Below are 21380 nucleotides of genomic sequence, written 5' to 3'. Positions count from 1 at the left end.
ACCTGCCAGTGCTCAGGGGTGAAAGGGGTCCCTAAATCCTTTCTACCAGTGTGTCTCCTTGGCAGGACAGAAGGATACAGTTAGATACCCTCGGGTGCCTGTGTCCTTTTTCTTGGCCAGGTACAGAACAACCTGGAGCCCAGGGAGACACTGGAGGGTGGACCCTCAAACACTGCATATGGCAGGACTCAGAGCCAGATAGCGTGGATAGTTTTCCAGCTGGCCTGATGTTCTCAACACATCTCAAGCATGAGCTGTACCACTGCTTTGATTTTTCCATCTGATCCTGGAATATCCTGGCTCCCGTGGCCCACAACACTGCCCCCAAGGTGTAACTGGTTGTTTTCACTCTTTGATGTTTTTCTCCTTCCCTCAGCTGCCAAACTTCCAGCGGGCCCTGTTCCAGCAAGTGGTTGGAGCCTGCAAACCCTGCAGTGATCCCAATCTGTCTGTGGCTGAAAAAGGTATAATTCCCTTTCCCAGGTGGCCTCCTCCCATGTTTATCCCCATCCTGAGCGTCTGACTCTTGTCCCTGAGCACCAGCTGGCCAAGGCTGAGCCACACTGTAACGCCCAGGCCAGTCTATCTGTCCAGAGTCCTGACCAGTTCCTGTGTTCACTATTTAACCCACGTCTGGCTTGATGCTAAGGTTTGGATCCTGTTTGTTTGTATCTCTCCCTCCCCAGGGCCCACCCTCTGAGAAGCCCCAGCTGCCACCTGCCCTGAGCCCACCTTTATGAAAACTTGGGCTGCCGTATGCAAATGGTGGGCAGCCACTCCCCGGGGCTCCTCCCGACCAGCCCCAGAATTCAGCAGGCCCTGTGGCCCCTTTGGTCCCTCTCAACTTGGGCCCATGGGGACCTCTCCTTGTTGCTCAGAACAGGCCTGTGGCCAAGCATGCACCCAAGAATAATGGGAAGGACAGGCCATGGCAAAGTGAGTTTCCCAGAGACAGTCCTGTCCAAGGGACTTCAGTTCCTCCTATAGCCACTCTGGCCTGCAGCTGCTGTGAGTCCATTTTTTACACATTGCAAGTCCAACAACTATACCATGAGACTAGGCAATACTTAGAACAGAGGCTGTTTATAGATAGTGGAGTTTTACCCTATGTTCTGCTCTAGCAAGCTGAAGGAAGAACCAGACTTGGACCCATATGACCCCGGCCCAAACATGGAGACCTGAGTTCATTTAACATAGAACAGTACCTGTGTGGGGACTATGCTAAGCCTACCTGCCACACAGAACCGGCCCATGTCAGCCCACTCCCTGTAGGTTCCCCTCCCCTCTCCTCCATCTGTTGGAGTTTAGGGCACACTTAGTCCCCAGCAATACAACCTGCTGTCCCATCAGAACATGTCCCTCCAAAGCTGTTGTCATGTCATCATTGCACCTCTTCACCAAGTACTGTCTGCTGTTCTCACTGTCATTGTTCCTCCCTTGCTCATCATGGAGGATATGCCTCTCTGTCCTCTTTAAGGAGACCACACATGGGGTCCGTGACCTCAGTGCCTGGTAGGCATCGGCACCGGGTACTCAACCACAAAGGGCATGGAGATTCTGGCTGAAGATGCCTTCCTAGCCTCAAGGTTGCACATCCCTAAAACATGCGGCTTACCTGGACCCCTGCACCTGTGCCCCAAAACAGAGTGCCCTTTTGGCCTTGAGGGCCAGAATCCACAGTGGCTTCTCTTTACCTGAGTTGTGGAGCAATCACAGATCTAGCCAAAAGCACAGATGGGCTCAGAGCTCAATTGGGTGCTGGTGGCCAGACCAGGACCTTAACGCCAACTGGACCCAGAAGAGCTTCAGGCTTCAGACCAAGCTGCAGCAAGAAGCTGGATATGCCCACCTCCCAGGTGTGGGAAGGAAAGAGGGTTGTCTCAGAACAAAGGCTGAGCCCAGAGCAAGCCCATTTAAGCCACAAAGCCAGTGCTCAGTGTGTAGCAAACTAGACATTTGCCTAGGGGGAACACACAGGCCAGAGTAATAACTCCCTAAGTCTCTACCTGGATCCTCCAGGGCAGGAACTGTGCATACTTGTCACCATTCTCTTGTCATCAGGATCTTGAGTCCCATGAGAATTCCACTTCTCACTTACATGTGTCTCTCTTTGCCAGGCAGTGACTCCCAGACCAAGCAAGCCTGCCCTCGAGGCTGTGGGCTGTGCACAGGGGACCTCAGGCCAGTGGTGGCCCATAACAGAGAGAGAGAGAAATGACCAGGACACAGTGGGGATTGCCCCTCTTCTCCTAGGATAGGTCTGTGCATCTTAGATTTTCCACCAACCCCAACGCACTTGTGCTGTATGGCACGAGTTCACTGGTCTCAGTGGTCACCAACAGCAGGCTACAGGGTGAGCTTGATGATTTCTGGTTCACACAGAGGGGCTCAGGCAGGTACCCTTTGTACACCATTGCAGCCTTGCCAGCTTTCTTCCCTCATAGCATTCCTACCTGCAAGATCCTTTGGGCCCTTGTGGGTAAACTTTTGCAGTCCCACAGTTCTTCCGGGGTCCAGATGTGCACATGAGATCTTGGGCTGTCAGAGCCCCTTTGGGGAAGCTGCCCAGACCCACCTCCAAGCTTCTTATTCAGTGAGGTTTGGTAGCTTTTTATGGAGATGGAACTTCTCCTTTTCGGGAGAGGGAGGCTTAGTGCTGAGGACCAGGAAGCTCATGCTGCATCTTGAGGAAAGCCTACATGAGAATAGGCCTGTTCAGTTCTTAGGGTGGCTCAGGCTCTCTGAGGAGGCCTTCTGGTGGAATCCACCTGGTGTTCACCAGAGTCAGAATCCTTTCCTCCCTTCAGTGGACAGTTGAGTGTCTGTCTACCCAATCACTGCCACGCCCTCCCTTCTGCCACCAGCCGTCAGCCATCCCATGAGACTGAGCCATGCTCCTCAGAGCTGAAGCTGTTGAGGTCATTGAGTTCTACCCTGTGTTCTGCTGCAAGCCCACAGCAGTTCTTGACCAGTGAGGAGGACTAGGGTGGACATCACCCATCACCTTATCCCTGGACCACATGGGGCCCAACCCCTCCTGGCCACATCCTCCTCAACGGCTAAGCTCTAGCTCCTTCCCTCCCAGAGCCTCTCAGGTCCCATTAGGCCCTGGCATTCCCCACTCAGGACCTGGAGTGGGAAGAACCCAGACCCCAGCCTTGTCAGGCTCACTTTAGCTATGACTGCCTCAGAACAAAGCCAGTGGGTAGGCCGCTTCTCTCTCTAGGAGAGCGCAAAAGGGAATTGGTGCCTGTCTGGCTTTGTCAGAGAAAGGGCATATTTCTTGTCAGTGTTATTTGTTCTCCAGGAGGAGTTGGCCAGTAGCATTCACATGCCCCCTTCCTGCTCCTCGGACCCCAAGGTCCAGCCATTCCTTCTCTCCTCTCCCCTCCTACAAAGTCACTCACCCCAGCTGTGGCTGACGGGCCAGTATTCTGGCACTGGACTTCTTCCTTACCATAGGTGGACACCCTGTGTTTTCCCTTTGTCCAGGGCCCACTCTACCCTGCATCCATAGCATGTGGGTGCCAGGAACTGGGCCTCTCTACATGCCCCAAAGCACCCATGGGCTCCACAGCCCTCCCTCCTCTCTGGAAGCAGTGGTCCCTGCTGGACCTGGGCCATGACTCACGGGCTTTAGACTCTCCTCCAGCAGGCACAGTGAATACCAGTCCTTACCTAGAAAACCCCTGTGCCTCCCAAGCCCAGCCAGTGGGCACAGAAGCAACAGGGATGGGCAAAGCTTGTACTTACCACAGGCTCTTTGTGGGGCCAGCTTGGGGGCAGGACCCAGTCCCTGGCCGTGCACCAGCTGTGGACGGAGGCAGTCTCTGCTGCCCGTCCATCCTGCTCCCTGCTTTTCCCATTGGGCCAGGGCTATGGGAGATCCCTGAATCCTGACCTTGGTAAGACTCTCCATAGGTGTGCGCTCGCACTCTCTCTCTCTCTCTCTCTCTTTTTTTGCAGTCCCATCAGCCTGTTTGACTCTCCTCTTCTCACCTCTTCTGTTCTCTCTTCTCCTCCTGGCAAGTCCTGGAGGCTGCAGACGCTCACTCCTTGCTGCACTTTCTCTCCGCTTACCGTATCCTGAGTACTCTTCGGACATCAGTTCACTCTGTTGCTATCCTCTTAAGTGGCTTCTGTCCTGACCACGGTCCCCTGTGGGCCACAGTGTCTTGCTTGGCCAGTGTTTTGTGTCTTAGGAGCTGGCGTGCCACTCCCACGTGTGCTGAGTACATAGTATGCACCTGCAGAAGCCATAGGCTGTAGAACAGGCTTCTCTCAGAGGGTGGCTCAAGAAGTAACCTCCCTTCATGCCATCTGTTTTCACCCTTCAGCGGTGCCAGCAGCCCCCAGCAGCTGGAGCCTGGATAGCGGAGCCCGAGAGGCCCAGCCCTTCCTGTCTGCCCACACGGGGTGCATCCTGGCCCCCCCAGTGCCTCCCCGAAGCCTGCTGCATGGTAAGAAGACTTCCAGCGGGTCCCCCAGATAGTCCCCAGTCTCAGATTCTACTCACGGGCAAGGGCAACAGCCCTCCAGGCTGAGAAGATGAGCCGACTCAGCCAAGGAAAAAACATCTCCACCGCAGGAAGGATCCTGCTGGGCTTTGGGGTCAGTGAGGTTTCCAAGCACAGCAGGTGAGCTCAGTGAGGCCTTTCCAACCGTGGAGGCTGAAGACATCAGAACTGACCATGCCAAGCACGATACTCACCAGCCTGTCGTTGCCAAGCAGCAGGCTGAGAGCTGCCACTGTCTGCAGTCTGTTGTTCCATGGGCTCTGATGCACTCGACCTTCTTGACCTCCTGTGTGGCATGGGTGTCTTTACTCCAGGAGCTTGTGTTTTGGAGAACTTCAGTGAAAAGAGAGGTTTTCCTGTGGCCTTCAATGCTGAGGGGTTGCCGGAGACTCACATCTGTCCAGTTGGCCCTGCAAAATATGCTGACGTGCAGCGCAAGAAGGGCCCAGCTGAGGCTCTGGTTCTGTTTCCTTTGCAGGTCATTACTCCCTACACTTTGACGCCTTCCACCACCCCCTGGGTGACACCCCCCCGGCCCTCCCAGCCCGGACCCTGCGCAAGGTAATGCACTAAGGTGACAGCCCCAGCTGAGAGGAGCCATCTCAGCTGCTAGAATCACCCCTGGGACACCTGAGGTCTACCTCTCCTGCTCCTGTCCCTGAGATCCCAGCCTGGCTGAAGCTGGGGGTGGCCGGAGCCACACTTGGGATGCAGATGACCAATGTGTCCTGCAACAAATGTGATGGGGGTAGGGAAGTCAGAGGGTCCTGGAGACGGCAACACATGGTACCCAGAGTATGTGAGCAACGAGCAGTGAGAAGCCAGGGGGTTCCCTGCCAACACCCAACTTATCAACACACCACAGTTCAAGACATAAAGAAACATTCCTGTGGTGGATCATAGAACACTTTAAACTGGAGTCCACTCAAAGCAAGAAGCATCAGATACCAGACCTTTACGAAAAACTCATTAACTTTTCTGCAAATTGGAAAAGACTGTCACAGATTTTAGCAGCAGAGTGCACTCATCTGGCCCTTGGCCCACTAGGGTTCTTTCTACCCTCGCCAACTGGCCTGATGACCCAGCCCTTCTGTCTGTACCCCAGAGCCACAGCCAGCAGCCTGGGACATGGCTTCAGGGGGCACAACTGCCCTGCAGCCAAGACAGGGCCACTTTTTAGCCACAGAAATGCAGGTGATTCTGGGGCTCCACTGGCTTGGGGGCAGGGAAGAGCTAGGGGGTGACTGATGATGAAACAAGAAACATGCTGTTGATGAGGATTATTTTAAAGTTCATTAATAAGCAGACTCTTGGTCTTCTCTTCCCATGGTGGGCCAGCCAGCCTGTTTGGAAAGAGGGATTCTAACATTTTTACCTTTTCTTTTGCAGTCTCCTCTCCACCCTATCCCAGCCTCCCCCACAAGCCCCCAGTCGGGCCTGGATGGCAGCAACTCTACGCTGTCTGGCAGTGCCAGCAGCGGTGTGTCTTCCCTAAGCGAGAGTAACTTTGGGCACTCCTCGGAGGCCCCTCCTCGAACCGACACCATGGACTCCGTGCCGAGCCAGGCCTGGAATGCTGACGAAGATCTTGAGCCACCCTACCTCCCCGTCCACTACAGCCTCTCTGAGTCCGCTGTTCTGGACTCCATCAAGGCCCAGCCGTGCCGAAGCCACTCAGCCCCGGGATGTGTCATCCCTCAGGACCCCATGGACCCACCTGCGCTGCCACCCAAGCCCTACCACCCCCGCCTGCCAGCCCTGGAGCATGACGAGGGTGTGCTGCTGCGCGAGGAGGCCGAGAGGCCTCGGGGCCTGCATCGCAAGGCCTCGCTGCCTCCTGGGAGCACCAAGGAAGAGCAGGCTCGCATGGCCTGGGAGCACAGCCGAGGGGAACAATGAGCGGTAGGGAGGCAGCTAGGACACCACCCTCAGTGAGCAGCTTGCCCCACCACTCCAGGTCTGAAAAGCAAGTCCCCCCGCAGGGAGCCAGAGAGGCCTGGCACTCAGGAGAGAACCACCCCGAGTCTACATTCTACTGCCGTGAACTCGTGTGTTGCCATGTACAGAGGCCACAGCAGCATGAAGGGTTGTGGCTTCTCTTTTTATTTCATTTTCTACATTCCATTTCTATGGGTTTTCCTTTTTCCTTTGTGGAGTAGATGCTTTCTTCCTCCTGCAGTTCCAGACCATGTGGAGCTATATGGAGATATTGCACAGACAGAATCGATTGCTTTGCAGGGCCCAGGGGGGTAGGAGCCCAGGCCCTCCCTCCAGGAAAGAGATGCACAGAAGAATGGGAATTGCACTAGGGACCTCTTCCTTTGCTGTGTGGACAGAAGAGCTCACGGTTGTATTCAGGGATTGCAAGGACCACATTGACTACGTCACCGGTGGACAAGGGGGCTACAAGCCATTTTGCACAAATGTCTGCCCACTTGCTCCCTCTTCCATCCAGGAGTGTGCAACTGAGAGGCTGGCTAGGCCAACCTGCCAGCTCAGGCATGTGACCTGGCCTAACTGCATGCCCAGGGCATACTGCCAGGCTTCCATGGGCCAGCCCTGCCTCCTACTCTACCTTGGATTTTTCCCTCCATCGTTTTTATTTCTGACCCTTTGCCCCTCTCCACTCTTAATACACCCCGTGCCCTGCAGGAGCCCCCTTGGTGCATGGATCTGCAGTGGTTATCTCCTATCCTCTGGAGCTTGAGTGGGGGTGTAGCGCCAGAGGGACTACCCTCGCCACCTTCCTCCCCAGGGCCCGGGCAGCCACGTGTTGAGAAACAAGCTGATACAGGAGTGAGGCTGGGTGTGGCAGGGGCCGGAAATCCTCAAAGCTTTCATAAGTGGCCAGAGTGCCTGTCATCAGCTCCTGAATCAGGGATTTTCAGCACTACCTCCAAGCAGTGGGGTTGGCTGCCCAGCCAGGCTTCTAAGGCCTGAGGACTTGTGGTCAGGCTCAGCAAGCTCCTGGGTAAAAAAGGTGGGAGGGATTCTCCTCTTAGAAGCAGAGAGCCACACAGGTTGAATTATCCTCTCTCAGTAGCCAAGTGCAGGGCCTCAGCTCCAGGCCCGTGAGGACCACCACTCAGGGTTCAGGGCGGGCAGGAGGGCAGTTTCTCCAGCCTCCCCAGTCTGTTGGGCAGAAGGTAGTGGTGTCTTTATAGGAAACTCTTTCAGGTCAGGGCACCGATTTTCCTCTTGGTTTATTATTTGGGGGAATAGGGTGGGGTGGTAATAGTATTTTACCAGGGTGCTTCTAAGTTACTTTTAAAAAGTCTACGAAACATTTATTTGCTTGCATTCACAACTGTGATGGTCCCACGGCTGCCTTCTCCTTGGGCAGGTATGTTCTCCCCTAGTCCTCTTCTGCTGGCCCATCTGACCTCCATGGTTAGGGTATTTTTCACTTGTAAACAAATGCCAAGTTGTTTAATAGGAATGCCAGCAAGTAACCTATGAGGAAAGATTGGGGGGCCACATTAGCTTCAGGGCGTCTGGGAGTGTTTATCACCATTGTGGGTCCTTTCTGATACTTCAAGGGTGACTCCAAGCAGAGTGGGTCAGTCCTGGCAGGCCTGGACCATCTGGTGTTCACAAGTGTGACAGGGACTAGCTCTGGATTTCTTAGGTAGGAGGGCATATTTAGGTTTTAGGGCACTTCTGAACCTCAATCCCTGGACAAGGCAGTCCTCACATAAGAACATCTACCTTCTCCACCTGGTGGCATGGGAGGGTAGAGAGTGGAATGTGGGTTCATTTGGCCTTGCTTTATACAGGGTGAGCCCAGTTTGTTTTCCCTCTCCATTTTCCCTAATTCCATGAAAAGGACATAATCCAAATTCCTTTCACTGGAGAATCAGCCAGTCTGAAGGGAAGTGGGAGGCAAGAGATGAGAATCCTCTGAAAAGATTGTGAAATACTGATTTTCATTCTTTCAAGCTTATTTGTAAATACCTATTTGAATGCTGTGTATTTGTACAGGAATTTGAGCAAAAAATGTATAGAGTGTGATGTCCAATTGGTATTCAGCCCTATATAAATGTGTTTTTAACCTCTGGCATTCTGTGCTTATTTAAAATAAGAAAACTTCTAACCATTTCTTTTGTGTATTTATGTTTAAAATAAGAAGTGACTTAAAAATGGTCTTACCTGTACCAGAAAGCAAAGTTAAAGAAAAAAAAATTTGTACTGGTGTCCCAAAAGGTATTTTACTGTATATATTGTGGTAGCATGTTCTAAATCCAACAAGTAATGTGAATTTTAAATGTACATATCTGCCACCTTATTTCCCCCCTTTCCCCACTCCTTTGACTGCTGTGATGTGAATTAAAGATGAATACCTGACACTGACCCGCTGAATTCACTGAATTGGGAGCAGCGCAAGTGCCTCTCTCCAACCCTTGCCGCTGGGCTCCAAGCCCTTTTAGCCCCATAGAAATCTCCTTTCTGCCCTGAGCGCAGAGCCAACCTTTCCCACGTCCTGCCTTCAAAGACAGGGAGCCAAGCCCTGCCCTGGAAATGAGGGCAGCCAAGGGCCCTGAGCGCTCAGTGGGAAGCAGAAGGCGGGGTGCCAGCCACCTCGGCCAGGCTTCCGAGGCTTGTGAGGAAAAGGGGGGCACCTCTTACCAGCGTGCGGGACAAGCCTCCGAACCCCCGACCTCCCCACTCTGAGGCGGGATGCTTCTGATCCCAAAGCCACGCAACCAACCCTGGCCCGGGTGCCTCTCTGAGCTCTGGGAAGGCAGCCCGGAGGAGAGCCCTTCCTACGGGCGCCCCTCCAACCCAGAGTCTGTCCACCCCGGCCCGGGTATCCCTGACGGCCCGCGCGAGGCGGGCTCCGTCCACCCGGGGCTCAAGCGGGTGGGTGCCTGAGCTGCTGAAGCAATTCGGACGTGGTCCGCCGGCCTCGCAGGCGCCAGAGCCTCCACAGGGGCTCCCCGAAGTCTGGTTCCCCCAGCCTACGTGATCCTTTAAAAAAAAGGTAAAAGGGAAAAAAAACCTCTTCGGAGCCTCGCCTGCGGCCCCCCGCCGTCCCTGCCTTGTTGGGTTACGGCTGGCCCCAGAGCCCCTGACCTGCGCCACAATTCGGGGCCTGGGCGGGGAGGTCCGCGGGTTTTTCGGGCCGGCTTGGGGCCCAGAACAGGGAGTACGCAAGCCAACTCAGCACGCGCGGTACAGCGCCCAACCCAACTTCAGCCAGCAACACTCCGCCCTAGCCACTGCCGGGTCACCTACCCAAGATGGCGGCCCGAGCCGCTTCCGCCGCCTCCACGGCCGCTTCCTGCCGGCCGCCCTGGTTCAATCAGCGGCCGACAACTGTCTAGGGCCGAGGGCGGGCGACGCCACCAGCCAATGGGGAAGGGCAGCGTGGAGCCGCCCGTCTGGGTTCCGAGGCGCGTGGACCAATGAGGGCATGGTGTGTGGGAGGGCTCGGAGGGCACCCACCAATGGGGAGCCACGGCGCGCGGCCTGGACCTGGAGGAAGCGCGGCTCTGCGGGCGCGGTGTAGTCGGGCGGTGGCGGCGGCGGCGGGTGGAGGAGGATGTGGGCCACGCACGGGCTGGCTGTGGCGCTGGCTCTGAGCGTGCTGCCGGGCAGCCGGGCGCTGCGGCCGGGCGACTGCGAAGGTGCTGCGGGGTTGGGGGTCCGTGCGCTGTGGCCCGCCTGGCGGCGGCGCTGCCGAACCTAACCAAACCACTGAGCGGCCCAGTGGCAGGGGCTGATACGGGCGGGGGCGGCGGGGGCGGCCGGCCCCAGCGGGGTCCGCCAGAGGAAGGGCCGACGCCGGGCCTCTTAGAAAACATTTCCTGGGCCTACAAAACATTGGTCCGACGAGAAGAAGCTGGGACTAGATCGTGCAGAAAACTTGGCCTGAAATTGAGATAACGCTGGAGTTTTGGTCCTTTCCCATCACTGGGCAGAGGCTCCCGGCCAGGGGGCTCCCGGCTCCATGCCGGCCATGGGCACCGCGCCTTGTCTGATGGGGTTGCGAAGCCGCACCTCGGAGTTCGGTGTTGTATTTGGAAATGAGCAGCATTTGGATCGCTGTTTTCTTCGGCCTCCAGTTTGTCCATTTATGAGGTCACAGTGAGTCCATCTCAAGGACACGTGTTCAGTCTCGGCTTAAACTTTATGGAAAAAGCAGGGAGGAGCCGTTTGTGGGTCATTGGGTGATGCTCGTTCCCCGTATGCCCTGGGTGAACCAGGGGGCCCAGCAACCCGGAGCGCGGTTCTGTCTACCTGTGGGCACCTGAGAAAATCGGTGATGGAAAAACTCACCTTTCTCCGTGTCTCCTATTAAAATTGCTGACGGAGTTCCCTCCTGGCGAATTGCGGTGCAACTTGGTGATTGCTGAGCATCTCCCTTCCCTCTCTTTTCCAGTTTGTATTTCTTATCTGGGAAGATTTTACCAGGACCTCAAAGACAGAGATGTCACATTCTCACCAGCCTCTATTGAAAAAGAACTTATAAAGTTCTGCCGTGAAGCAAGAGGCAAAGAGAATCGGTTGGTGAGTAGCTGTCTGACCCTCCCCAAGCTGGCCCTGGCCAGTGTTTGACCCTCTGCTTTACAGGCCTCTCAGTAAAAGGCCCTGCCCACTTGTCTATTCAGGAAGCCAGATGTTCTGTCAGTTAACTAATGTGGGACTGAAGGGCTTTCTGTATTCTGCAGTTGTGATGTTACTCTCTTAGTACTGATTAAGCACCTACTGTGTGCTGGGCACTGGAAATACGAGGGGAGAGCAACGACAGGCAAATGATGCAGTGGGATGGGTGTCATGCAGAAAATGGACCAGGATGGAATGAGTGGGTGCTGATTTAGACAGTAGTTAAGAATTCTTCTGAGGGCTTCCCTGGTGGCGCAGTGGTTGAGTCCGCCTGCCGATGCAGGGGACACGGGTTCGTGCCCCGGTCTGGGAAGATCCCACATGCCGCGGAGCGGCTGGGCCCGTGAGCCACGGCCGCTGAGCCTGCGAGTCCGGAGCCTGTGCTCCGCAATGGGAGAGGCCACAACAGTGAGAGACCCGCGTACCGCAAAAAAAAAAAAAAAAAAAAAAAAAGAATTTTTCTGAGAAAGGGTCATCATTGTGAAGGGGGAAGAGCATCCCAGGCAGACGGAATAGCCAGTGTGAATGCCCAGAGGCCAGAGTAATCTTGGCATGTGTGAGGGTAGTAGAAGATTACAAAGTGTGCCCAGGGTAGGCCAAGGCTGAATTGAGGACAAGAGCCCTAATGAAACGATGGCTTTTGTAGCTTTAACTTCCCTGGCAGTCTCTGGTTTGTCTGTCTTTCTGTTTAAAGGTTTGAACCGTGGTGACTTTTAAATTCATCTGGTGGCTGTCGTCAGCTCTGGGACCAAGCGTGTATTAAGAGCCTGGGGTTTACACTGACTGTTGACTGCCAGTACAGGCGGGGCATGGGAAAATGAGGCCCTGGCAGAGAAAGAAGATGTTTTCAGATGTCAGTATGCTTTGGAGGAGACAGCTCTCAAGTGGCACCTCCTGAAGGCCATTGTCCTTTCTTGCTGCAGTGCTACTACATTGGGGCCACAGATGATGCAGCCACCAAGATCATCAACGAGGTGTCGAAGCCCCTGGCCCACCACATCCCTGTGGAGAAGATCTGTGAGAAGCTCAAGAAGAAGGACAGCCAGATCTGTGAGCTAAAATATGGTGAGTGTGGCCTTATTTAACTGACACCGAACCCCCTCCTTGCTCAGGCATCAATGAAGTTTACTTTCTAGCTGGGGAAGGCACGTGATAAACGAGAGCCTTCATGAGTGAGTTATACAGCATGGTTGGTGGTGTTAAATGGTGGGGGTGGGGGGCAGTGCACAGACTCACCTTGCATCATGGTGGGTGGAGGTTAGAATAGGCCTCATCGAGGAGGTGACATTTCAGCAAACTGTGAAGGAGGTGGGGGATTAGCCAAGGGCATAACTAATGGAAGAGCATTTCAGGCAGAGGAAACAGGCAGTGCAAAAGCAACCAGTGGCATGACAGATGGGTGGGCAGGTCACAGAGGGCCTTGCAAGTTGGTGAAGATTTGGCTTTTAGTCTGAGGGAAGATAAGAATGTTGGTTTTCGGCCAGAGAAGGGATGTAGTCTGACTTGCCTTTAACAGGCTTGTCCTGGGCTTCCCTGGTGGCGCAGTGGTTGAGAGTCTGCCTGCTGATGCAGGGGACACGGGTTCGTGCCCCGGTCAGGGAAGATCCCACATGCCGCGGAGCAGCTAGGCCCGTGAGCCATGGCCGCTGAGCCTGCATGTCTGGAGCCTGTGCTCCGCAGCGGGAGAGGCCCGCGTAGCGTAAAAAAAAAACAAGCTTGTTCTGACTGCAAGCTCTGAAGGTCCAGCGATCTTTATTATTTTAAAAAGAATGGCTGTGTCCCAACAAGAAAGACCAAGATTATGGGCGCACAGCATCTCTTTTGCTGAATAAGTCTCTGGTGGGAAAAACAGTTCAGGTCTTCAGAAAGAGTCAGGGCCAGGAATCATTGTCCTCTTCTGTAAAATTTAAACAGCACCAACATATTTTATTGTGAATTGAGTGTCCAAGGGCTGTGTTCACCCACTTGTGTCAAGGCTAACTGGTCTTCTGAGAGTGATCCTGGTTCAGTCCTGATGACTCAGGGTCTCTCTGTGGGCACAAGTGGTCATGGAAGAGTAAGCTTCTAACTCAAGGGCCCGACCATGGTCTGTGTTGGGCAGTTGAGGCTAGGGGATCTATCTGCTCTGTCACCCTGGAGCTCTTATTCTACAGTGGTGTGGGCTGCACTGTGACTGTTTAAGAGGCACTTGGAGTGGGAGCCACATTCCTCCTATAAGGTTCCTCCTGTAAGGACCACATGGCCTCCATCCCTGTCCCTGGTGACACCTGCATGTCTGTGGTGGACATTGCCAGCATAAGACCCACCTTCCTGGTGAAGGGGCCTGGGCTAGTTCTCCCTCTTGGGGGCAGTGGGCACTGACACACTTGCATGTGTCTCCCTGCGATCAGTAGGGCTGCTTGTTTTAAGGGATGGTTTGGATGTGTGGGACTGTTGGGGTCCGCTGTTCTCCCACCTAGCTGGTTATTCTCCCTGCTCTCTCCAGACAAGCAGATCGACCTGAGCACAGTAGACCTGAAGAAGCTTCGAGTTAAAGAGCTAAAGAAGATCCTGGACGACTGGGGAGAGACGTGCAAAGGCTGTGCAGAAAAGTCTGACTACATCCGGAAGATTAATGAACTGATGCCTAAATACGCCCCCAAGGCAGCCAGTTCACGGACTGATTTGTAGTCTACCCGATGCCTGCTGCACCTGAGGGGAAAAACACTTCATCTGTGTCTGTCCCAAACAGCCTTTTTGTAATTTATTTTTTAGGCAGGCTCCTGACAAAGTCAGGCTTGAAGCCTGGAGCTTTCCTGATGATGCTGGGTCCACAGCGCCCCCTTGGGGGGGATTCACTTTGTTCTGTTGCCGATTTACTCTAGGACTTCAAAGTATGTCTGGGATTTTTTTATTAAAGGAAGAAAATTTCTAGCTGTCTTTGAAGAATTAAAGTGAATACTGAAATTGGGTTTTACCCATAATGAAGATTTCACCGGTTTATGCTTTCCAGTTTATAAAGAGTTTTCAGGTATATTCACATTTGTCATTCGACCACCAGTCAGTGCTGGAGATGCCAGGGGAACTGAGGCACGTGGGGTTGTGCAGGACCGGAGGGTCGCTCAAGGAGAATGTTGGGCTTGATACCCCCAGCCCACAGGGACTATCTTACCCACATGAGAGGGGCTGACATGGGGCTTGGCTGTGAGCAGGACTGAGGTTTAGTGCACTTTTCTGTGACAATGACTTCAATAACTGCATATGTTCAGTACTGTCACATTTCTAAAGATGCTGATGGCCTGGCTACCTCCACCAATCAGTGTCCAGATCTGGCCATCTACTTGCTCATCTGAGTTTGTGGTCTAGTGTCAGTCCTAAGTCTCTGGTGCCTAATTGGGAATTTGCAAGACTGGCAGGAGTTGGTTTGTACAAAGAGCCGATGAGAGGCTGTCTTTTGCCTTTGTTTACCCAAGATAAGCCTAACAGTTGAGGTCCCGAGAGCATGTCCCTGGAGTCTGGTTTTTTAGTTGCTCTCTTTGGGGTTGGTGCTTGGGAAACCCAGTTATCAGCATGAACTGTGACTCAGTGGAGACACCTCTGCTCCTCATGCCCGCAGAGACTACCTGAAGGGAAGGACTAAGAAGCAGTGCTTTCCAAGGAATTGCTCTGACTTTGGGTCACATCATTTGTACAGTTCCTAAATTCAGATTACCTACGTAAAGGGCCCTCTCAGCTTGCTGTGGGGTCCACTAATGCCTGGCAGGAGCAAGCAGGCCCAGGCCCACATTTTTCACCTCTACAGCACCATGTCTGAGAGGAAAGTGAGGTCGTCTCTTAGGCCAAGTGTTCCCTGTTTGGAGGAATTAGATGGGCTGTTAAGATCTGACAAGCAAAAAAAAAAAAAGATCTGACAAGCACAAAGTATCCTGAGCCCCCCTGAACGGTGCTGAGACAATCCATGGCTGGAGCCAGAAGTCTTAGGAGATGGAGCTGTTTCAGCCTAGCACCCTAGGTCTCTGTTCTTGTGGCCTTTGTGCCCTCCAGGCCACAGTGTGCAGGGAAGACAGCCCAACTACTACTACTGCCCTAGAGCTGATCCCCAAGATTATCTGTGAAAGGAGGCGTGGAATGTTAACAGGTGTTTCTTCTAAGACTTTCCTCTTGCACCTGCCTTCGCTGTTGCAGGAGCTCCTCCCACAGCGTTCTGGCCATGGGAGGAGGGAAGAGCTGTGGTCCGCTCTTCCCCACTCCACGGTTTCTGTGGCCGAAGTTGGGTCCGGTTCTGCGAAGCCTCCAGCAACTCTCCATGGAGAATGAAAGCTTCCCCAAGGGGCTTGGCTCCTTGTCAGGATTCCCCCTCACCTCACCACCACGGAGGTGGACAGAAGGGCACTGGCCAGGGAGAGGTAAGCGTGGCAAACTGGGTAACCGCCGGGTTTGGTGTTCTCTTCGCCCTTGGCTTCACGGCCCTACCCTTACAGCCCTCTGTGTGCTCTAATGCCCAGAGCAGAGGGTGGGGCCCTGTGGCGCCAAGGAGACTATTCCCACTCTGGAAACCGCAGGTTTGTTTCGGATTTCTGTGCCCAGGGCCCAGACAGGTCACGCCTTCTGCATGCATAGCCATAGTCCTCATGGCCTTTCGGGGCGGGGGAGGGGGGAGCGCCAATGTTGCAAGTGAACCTGAACGCAGGGGATGCTCGGGATATGGGGCATGGGTCCTAGGGAGCGGCGTGTTTCGGTCCTTGGGGTTGTCCATGCTGGACCCCAGTCAGGAGATGCCGTGGCAGGGCACGGGGATCACCCGAGCCTAGTCCTGGAGTTGGGAATACCACGTAAAGAAGCCGCTGGCTCAAGGCCTGGGACCCACGCGCCGACAGAGGCTGCCACAGCCGCTGCCATCAGCGCGGGCCCCGGAGCCGGGAGCCAGAGGCCTACGTCCTGCAGCCTCCTGGGCTGGCTCTTTCGAGGTCTCCAATCACCGTGGAGCCCCGAGCCTCGTCCACGCCGGCCGCGCCGTGGCGCCAGAGCTCACAGCCTGGCCGCGCTCGCCCACTTTGCCCCGGGGTCACGTGGAACGGGGGGAGGGGGCGCAACCCGATGACGCACGGCCGGCGCAGCTCTCGCCCCGCCCACCACGGGGTCACGTGGCACGGCCGGCGCAGCTTGATAACGCGACGCCCAGGCCCTGGGCGCAGCTCCCGCCCCGCCGCCGCGCCGAGTCCTTTTGTCCAAGATGGCGGTGCCGGGGGCGCTGCCTCTTCGGCAGCCGCCGCCGCCGCCGCCGCTGTGAGGGGCCTGCGGGCCGCCCGCCCGCCCGCCGCGCCGGCGCCATGAAGAGGCAGAGCGAGCGAGACTCGAGCCCGAGCGGGCGCGGCTCGTCATCGTCGGCCAAGCGGCCGCGGGAGCGCGAACGGGAGGCGGAGGCGGGCGGGCGGCGGGCGGCGCACAAGGCCTCGGGCGGCGCCAAGCACCCCGTTCCAACGCGGGCCCGCGACAAACCCCGTGGTAGCGGCGGCGGCGGCGGCGGCGGACATCGCGACGGCCGCGGCGCCGGGGACGCGAATCACCGTGCGAGCAGCGGCCGCTCCTCAGGCTCGGGCGCCGGCGGCGGCGGACGCGGTGCCAAGGCCTCGGGAGACCCGAGCGCTTCGGGCACTTCGCCCCGCGCGTCTCCACTACCGCCACCTCCGCCGCCGCCCGGGGCCGAGCCCGCGGGTCCCGGCTCATCAGCAGCGGCACCCGAATACAAGACGCTGCTCATCAGCAGCCTGAGTCCCGCGCTGCCCGCCGAGCACCTCGAGGACCGGCTCTTCCACCAGTTCAAGCGCTTCGGCGAGATCAGTCTGCGCCTGTCGCACACGCCTGAGCTGGGCCGCGTGGCCTACGTGAACTTCCGGCACCCGCAGGACGCGCGCGAGGCCCGCCAGCACGCCCTGGCCCGCCAGCTGCTGCTCTACGACCGTCCGCTCAAGGTGGAGCCCGTGTACCTGCGCGGCGGCGGCGGCGGGAGCAGCCGGCGAAGCAGCAGCAGCAGCGCGGCCGCCTCCACGCCGCCCCCGGGGCCACCCGCGCCCGCCGACCCGCTCGGCTACCTCCCGCTTCACGGCGGCTACCAGTACAAGCAGCGTTCGCTGTCCCCGGTTGCCGCCCCGCCACTGCGGGAGCCCCGCGCCCGCCACGCCGCTGCAGCCTTTGCCCTGGATGCTGCCGCCGCCGCCGCCGCCGTAGGACTATCCCGGGAGCGGGCCCTGGACTACTATGGGCTGTACGACGACCGCGGGCGACCCTATGGCTACCCGGCGGTGTGCGAGGAGGACCTGATGCCTGAGGACGACCAGCGGGCTACGCGCAACCTCTTCATCGGGAACCTGGACCACAGCGTGTCAGAGGTGGAGCTGCGACGGGCTTTCGAGAAGTACGGCATCATTGAGGAGGTGGTCATCAAGAGACCCGCTCGTGGTCAGGGCGGTGCGTATGCCTTCCTCAAATTCCAGAACCTGGACATGGCCCACAGGGCCAAGGTGGCCATGTCGGGTCGGGTGATTGGCCGCAACCCCATTAAGATAGGATATGGCAAGGCCAACCCCACTACTCGCCTCTGGGTGGGTGGCCTGGGACCTAACACCTCACTGGCGGCTCTGGCCCGGGAGTTTGACCGCTTTGGGAGTATTCGGACCATTGATCATGTCAAAGGAGATAGCTTTGCTTACATCCAGTACGAAAGCTTGGACGCAGCCCAGGCCGCCTGTGCTAAAATGAGGGGCTTTCCCTTGGGAGGTCCAGACCGCAGGCTGCGGGTGGATTTTGCCAAAGCAGAGGAGACTCGGTATCCCCAGCAGTACCAGCCCTCACCCCTCCCTGTGCATTACGAGCTGCTCCCAGATGGATACACCCGGCACCGAAACCTGGATGCCGACCTGCGGGTGAGGGATAGGACCCCCCCACACCTTCTTTACTCAGACCGAGACCGGACCTTTTTGGAAGGGGACTGGACCAGCCCCAGTAAAAGCTCTGACCGCCGAAACAGCCTCGAGGGCTACAGCCGCTCAGTGCGCAGCCGGAGTGGTGAGCGCTGGGGAGGAGATGGGGACCGGGGCCTGCCCAAGCCCTGGGAGGACAGGCGGAAGCGCCGGAGCCTTTCCAGTGATCGTGGGAGGACAACCCACTCCCCTTACGAGGAACGGAGCAGGACCAAGGGTGCTGGGCAGCTTGTGGACCGAGGCTCTGACCGCACCCCTGAGCGCAGCCGCAAGGAAAACCATTCCAGTGAAGGGACCAAGGAATCGAGCAGCAACTCCCTCAGCAACAGCAGACACGGGGCTGAGGAGCGGAGCCACCACCACCATCATGAGGCTCCAGACTCTTCCCACGGGAAGAAGACTCGGGAGAGCGAGCGCAATCATCGGACCACTGAGGCTGAGCCCAAGCCTCTTGAAGAGCCAAAACACGAGACCAAAAAGCTCAAGAATCTTTCAGAGTATGCCCAGACACTGCAGCTAGGTTGGAATGGGCTTCTAGTGTTGAAAAACAGCTGCTTCCCGACATCTATGCACATCCTAGAGGGGGACCAGGGGGTTATCAGCAGTCTCCTCAAAGACCACACTTCTGGGAGTAAGCTGACCCAGCTGAAGATTGCCCAGCGCCTTCGACTGGACCAGCCCAAGCTCGATGAGGTCACACGACGTATCAAGCAGGGGAGCCCCAATGGCTACGCAGTGCTCCTAGCCACACAGGCGACCCCCAGTGGGCCTGGCACTGAGGGGATGCCCACGGTGGAGCCAGGCCTACAGAGGCGGCTCCTCAGGAACCTGGTCTCCTACTTGAAACAGAAGCAGGCTGCAGGGGTGATCAGCCTGCCAGTGGGTGGGTCCAAGGGCAGAGACAGCACGGGCATGCTCTATGCCTTCCCTCCCTGCGACTTTTCACAGCAGTACCTCCAGTCAGCACTGAGGACATTGGGAAAGCTAGAGGAAGAACACATGGTGATAGTTATAGTAAGAGACACAGCCTAGCCTGAACCTGTCTTTTCCACAAAAGCAGTTATTTTAAGATCTGACCCCCACCCCTACCCCCCGCCTTCCCCCCCACTCCAAAACTTACCCCCTTGGTTTGAATTCTCTGCTGCTTTATTTTGGTTCATTTGGTAGGGGACCAAAGTCCTCCCCCACCAAACTAAATTCTTAGGTTTTGGGTTTTTGTTTTTGTTTTTTTTTTTATTACAGTGATGAGAAAAATGAGAAGGGACTCCTGTCTTGTTGGTTTCTAGTGTATGAGATGATGTCTGCTGTGTTCTGTATTTTTTTATTTTTTGACTAACTGTATGGAAAGTTGTCAGTAAAGCCTTTGTCAGAGGATGGATTTTTAATCCTGTTCAGAGTCCTGGTTTAATCAAGTTTTTTTTTCTCAAAGGATGGAAGACTTCCCTGCTGCATGCACACAAATGCCCTACGTCATCTTTCCACCACTGGGGTATCTCACAGTCCTCCTGCATTGGTGGGTCTCAGCCCCTCAGCTCTTAGGGCTGAATCAGGACTTAACTTACATTTGTTTTTTATCTTGGCTGAGAGCAGGTGGGTTTCATTTTGGACCCTGCCATGCCAGATTGAGCAGAGCCCATGCACAGGAAGGGGTTGAGCCTAAGTCTAGCCAGCAGCTGTGGTAGTTTTTTGTTTTCTTGCCCTAAACAATGTGTGTGTCCATCAGTTTGAGCTGTAGCTGTTGAACAAAGCACCTAGTCTTCAGGCCTTTTTGAAAGCACGTAGACCTTAGCAGTTGTGTGGTCTTGTAGTCATGGGAGGAGCAGTGCAATATTGGGGTCTTGGTACCATGGATCCGTGAGGCCTCCTTTTCTTGTTCAGCCTCCCTTCTAGCCTTAATGCAGCAGCCCAGGGATACCCAGTTGGAGACAGCTGCCTTGGACTCCAAGGGACAGTGGAGGCCAAATGCTGGAATGGAGAGTGGGAGGCAGCTTTCCTTGGTTAATTCTTGAAACTTTCCCGGTGTTTGTGAATTCTGGCTTTTCCTTTGATTGTTCGGGGCTGATGTGTCAATGGAGTGGGCCTCTGCCCAGTCACTAGAGCTTTGTGAGGGACACTGAATCCCTGGCCTGAAGAGTTTTTGAGGTAGTACAGTGGGTTAGGAAAATGCTCTTGTTAACTGACATAACTTTCCCAGATACAAGTAGGCACTTATGCCTAGGCCTCTTGCCCTGATGTTGCAGAGGTGGGGACCACTGGGAGAGAGGTGCTTCTGTGGGGAAATGTCACAGTTGCCGAGGTGTTGGGCAGTGCTAGAGCTCACAGCCATTCAAGCTGAGCTACGGAGGAATGTGGAGGCATCAAGCTGGGAGGGAAAGATGGCTTGAAGTTCTGTGGCCACGCATCTCTACTAAGACAGTATGGCCAGCATTGGCAGATGAAGCCAGCAGTGTCAGGGACCAGGGAGGGAAATCAGTCACACAGCAGTTGTCACCATAGAGCACAGCCCAAACACTATTTTTCAGAATGTCTGTGGCAGTTTAGATGTTTTAAAAGGACCATTGTCAAGGCTGAGGGAGAACAGAAGCTCCAGTAAGGGAAATGAGCCCCCAAATGACCAGGAACTCCGGATTCTGTTGACCCTGCTGTCCTCTCTCTAGGTCTGGTCCACTACCCTGGCTGGCACGAGGCAGCGCAGGTGACAGCTGGGATGTGTTGAGAGAGACAGTTCGTGAGATGGAGGCGGGGGCTCAGTGCGGACCTCATGGACAATACATGCCTCTCCACAAGGACAGTGAAAGAGGTGACTTTTTGAGACCTTAGAGATTTAGAATAAACAGGGCAAGGAAGGCGCCTGGGGAAGTACTGCACTAGGCTTCAGCTGGTACTTGTGAGAGAAAATGCATGTTCATAACAAACACAAGAAGTGTTAAATGTGTTTATTTGCCTGTTTGTACTTGAGCTTTGGTCACAACTGCCAGGTGTCTGAGCAAAGCAGTGCGAGGCACAGTAGGCCACAGCTGCACCATTCCAGGCAGTTGGAACCACCAGAAGGAGGAATGGGCCTCATCTTGTTTAGAGCAGGTGAGGTAGGGACGAATGCCTGGGTCACAGGCCAGAGCCGCCTTGCTGTATTAAGCCCAAAACTTCTCTGGGCTGTTCCTTCATAGAGTGGGTGCTCAGGACCCAGAATACTACACCTCCTAGTTTTCCCAGACAGAAACCTAGAAAGTCTGGCTGGAGAGGACACTTAAACCCTTGCTTTGTTAACCTGTCTTGAGGGATAGGTGCTTTCTGGCCC

The 21380-nt window shown here is 55.6% G+C and overlaps 3 protein-coding genes across 10 annotated transcripts in view; all 3 read left to right on the top strand.

Moving 5' to 3' along the window:
* DOCK3 (dedicator of cytokinesis 3) overlaps nt 1–8863 on the top strand; it is a 421452-nt gene extending 412589 nt beyond the window's left edge. For all 8 annotated transcript variants that reach the window (XM_032648825.1, XM_032648824.1, XM_032648821.1 and 5 more), the window contains 4 exons: nt 377–464; nt 4338–4460; nt 4996–5078; nt 5907–8863. In XM_032648825.1, coding sequence (XP_032504716.1) covers nt 377–464; nt 4338–4460; nt 4996–5078; nt 5907–6416 — 804 coding nt within the window. In that variant the 3' untranslated portion in view covers nt 6417–8863. The remainder of the gene's footprint in view (nt 1–376; nt 465–4337; nt 4461–4995; nt 5079–5906) is intronic.
* Nucleotides 8864–9922: 1059 nt separating this feature from the next.
* MANF (mesencephalic astrocyte derived neurotrophic factor) lies at nt 9923–14095 on the top strand. The gene is given in 6 exon segments (XM_032650138.1): nt 9923–9960; nt 9962–10048; nt 10050–10144; nt 10900–11027; nt 12047–12188; nt 13609–14095. Coding segments are annotated over 6 exon segments (675 nt in total). The 3' UTR covers nt 13794–14095.
* Nucleotides 14096–15915: 1820 nt separating this feature from the next.
* On the top strand, nt 15916–19467 carry RBM15B (RNA binding motif protein 15B). Its single transcript, XM_032650137.1, has one exon. The coding sequence runs from the start codon at nt 16433–16435 to the stop codon at nt 19112–19114; it is 2682 nt and encodes an 893-aa protein (XP_032506028.1). The 5' UTR covers nt 15916–16432; the 3' UTR covers nt 19115–19467.
* Nucleotides 19468–21380: the final 1913 nt, after the last annotated feature.

This window comes from Phocoena sinus, chromosome 11 (assembly GCF_008692025.1).
Source record: "Phocoena sinus isolate mPhoSin1 chromosome 11, mPhoSin1.pri, whole genome shotgun sequence".
Lineage (NCBI taxonomy): Eukaryota > Metazoa > Chordata > Mammalia > Artiodactyla > Phocoenidae > Phocoena > Phocoena sinus.
This window is presented reverse-complemented; position numbering and strand designations above follow the sequence as displayed.

Bases quoted from the DNA above. Each gene is read 5' to 3' on its own strand.
- RBM15B (XM_032650137.1), top strand. From the start codon at position 16,433: ATGAAGAGGCAGAGCGAGCGAGACTCGAGCCCGAGCGGGCGCGGCTCG.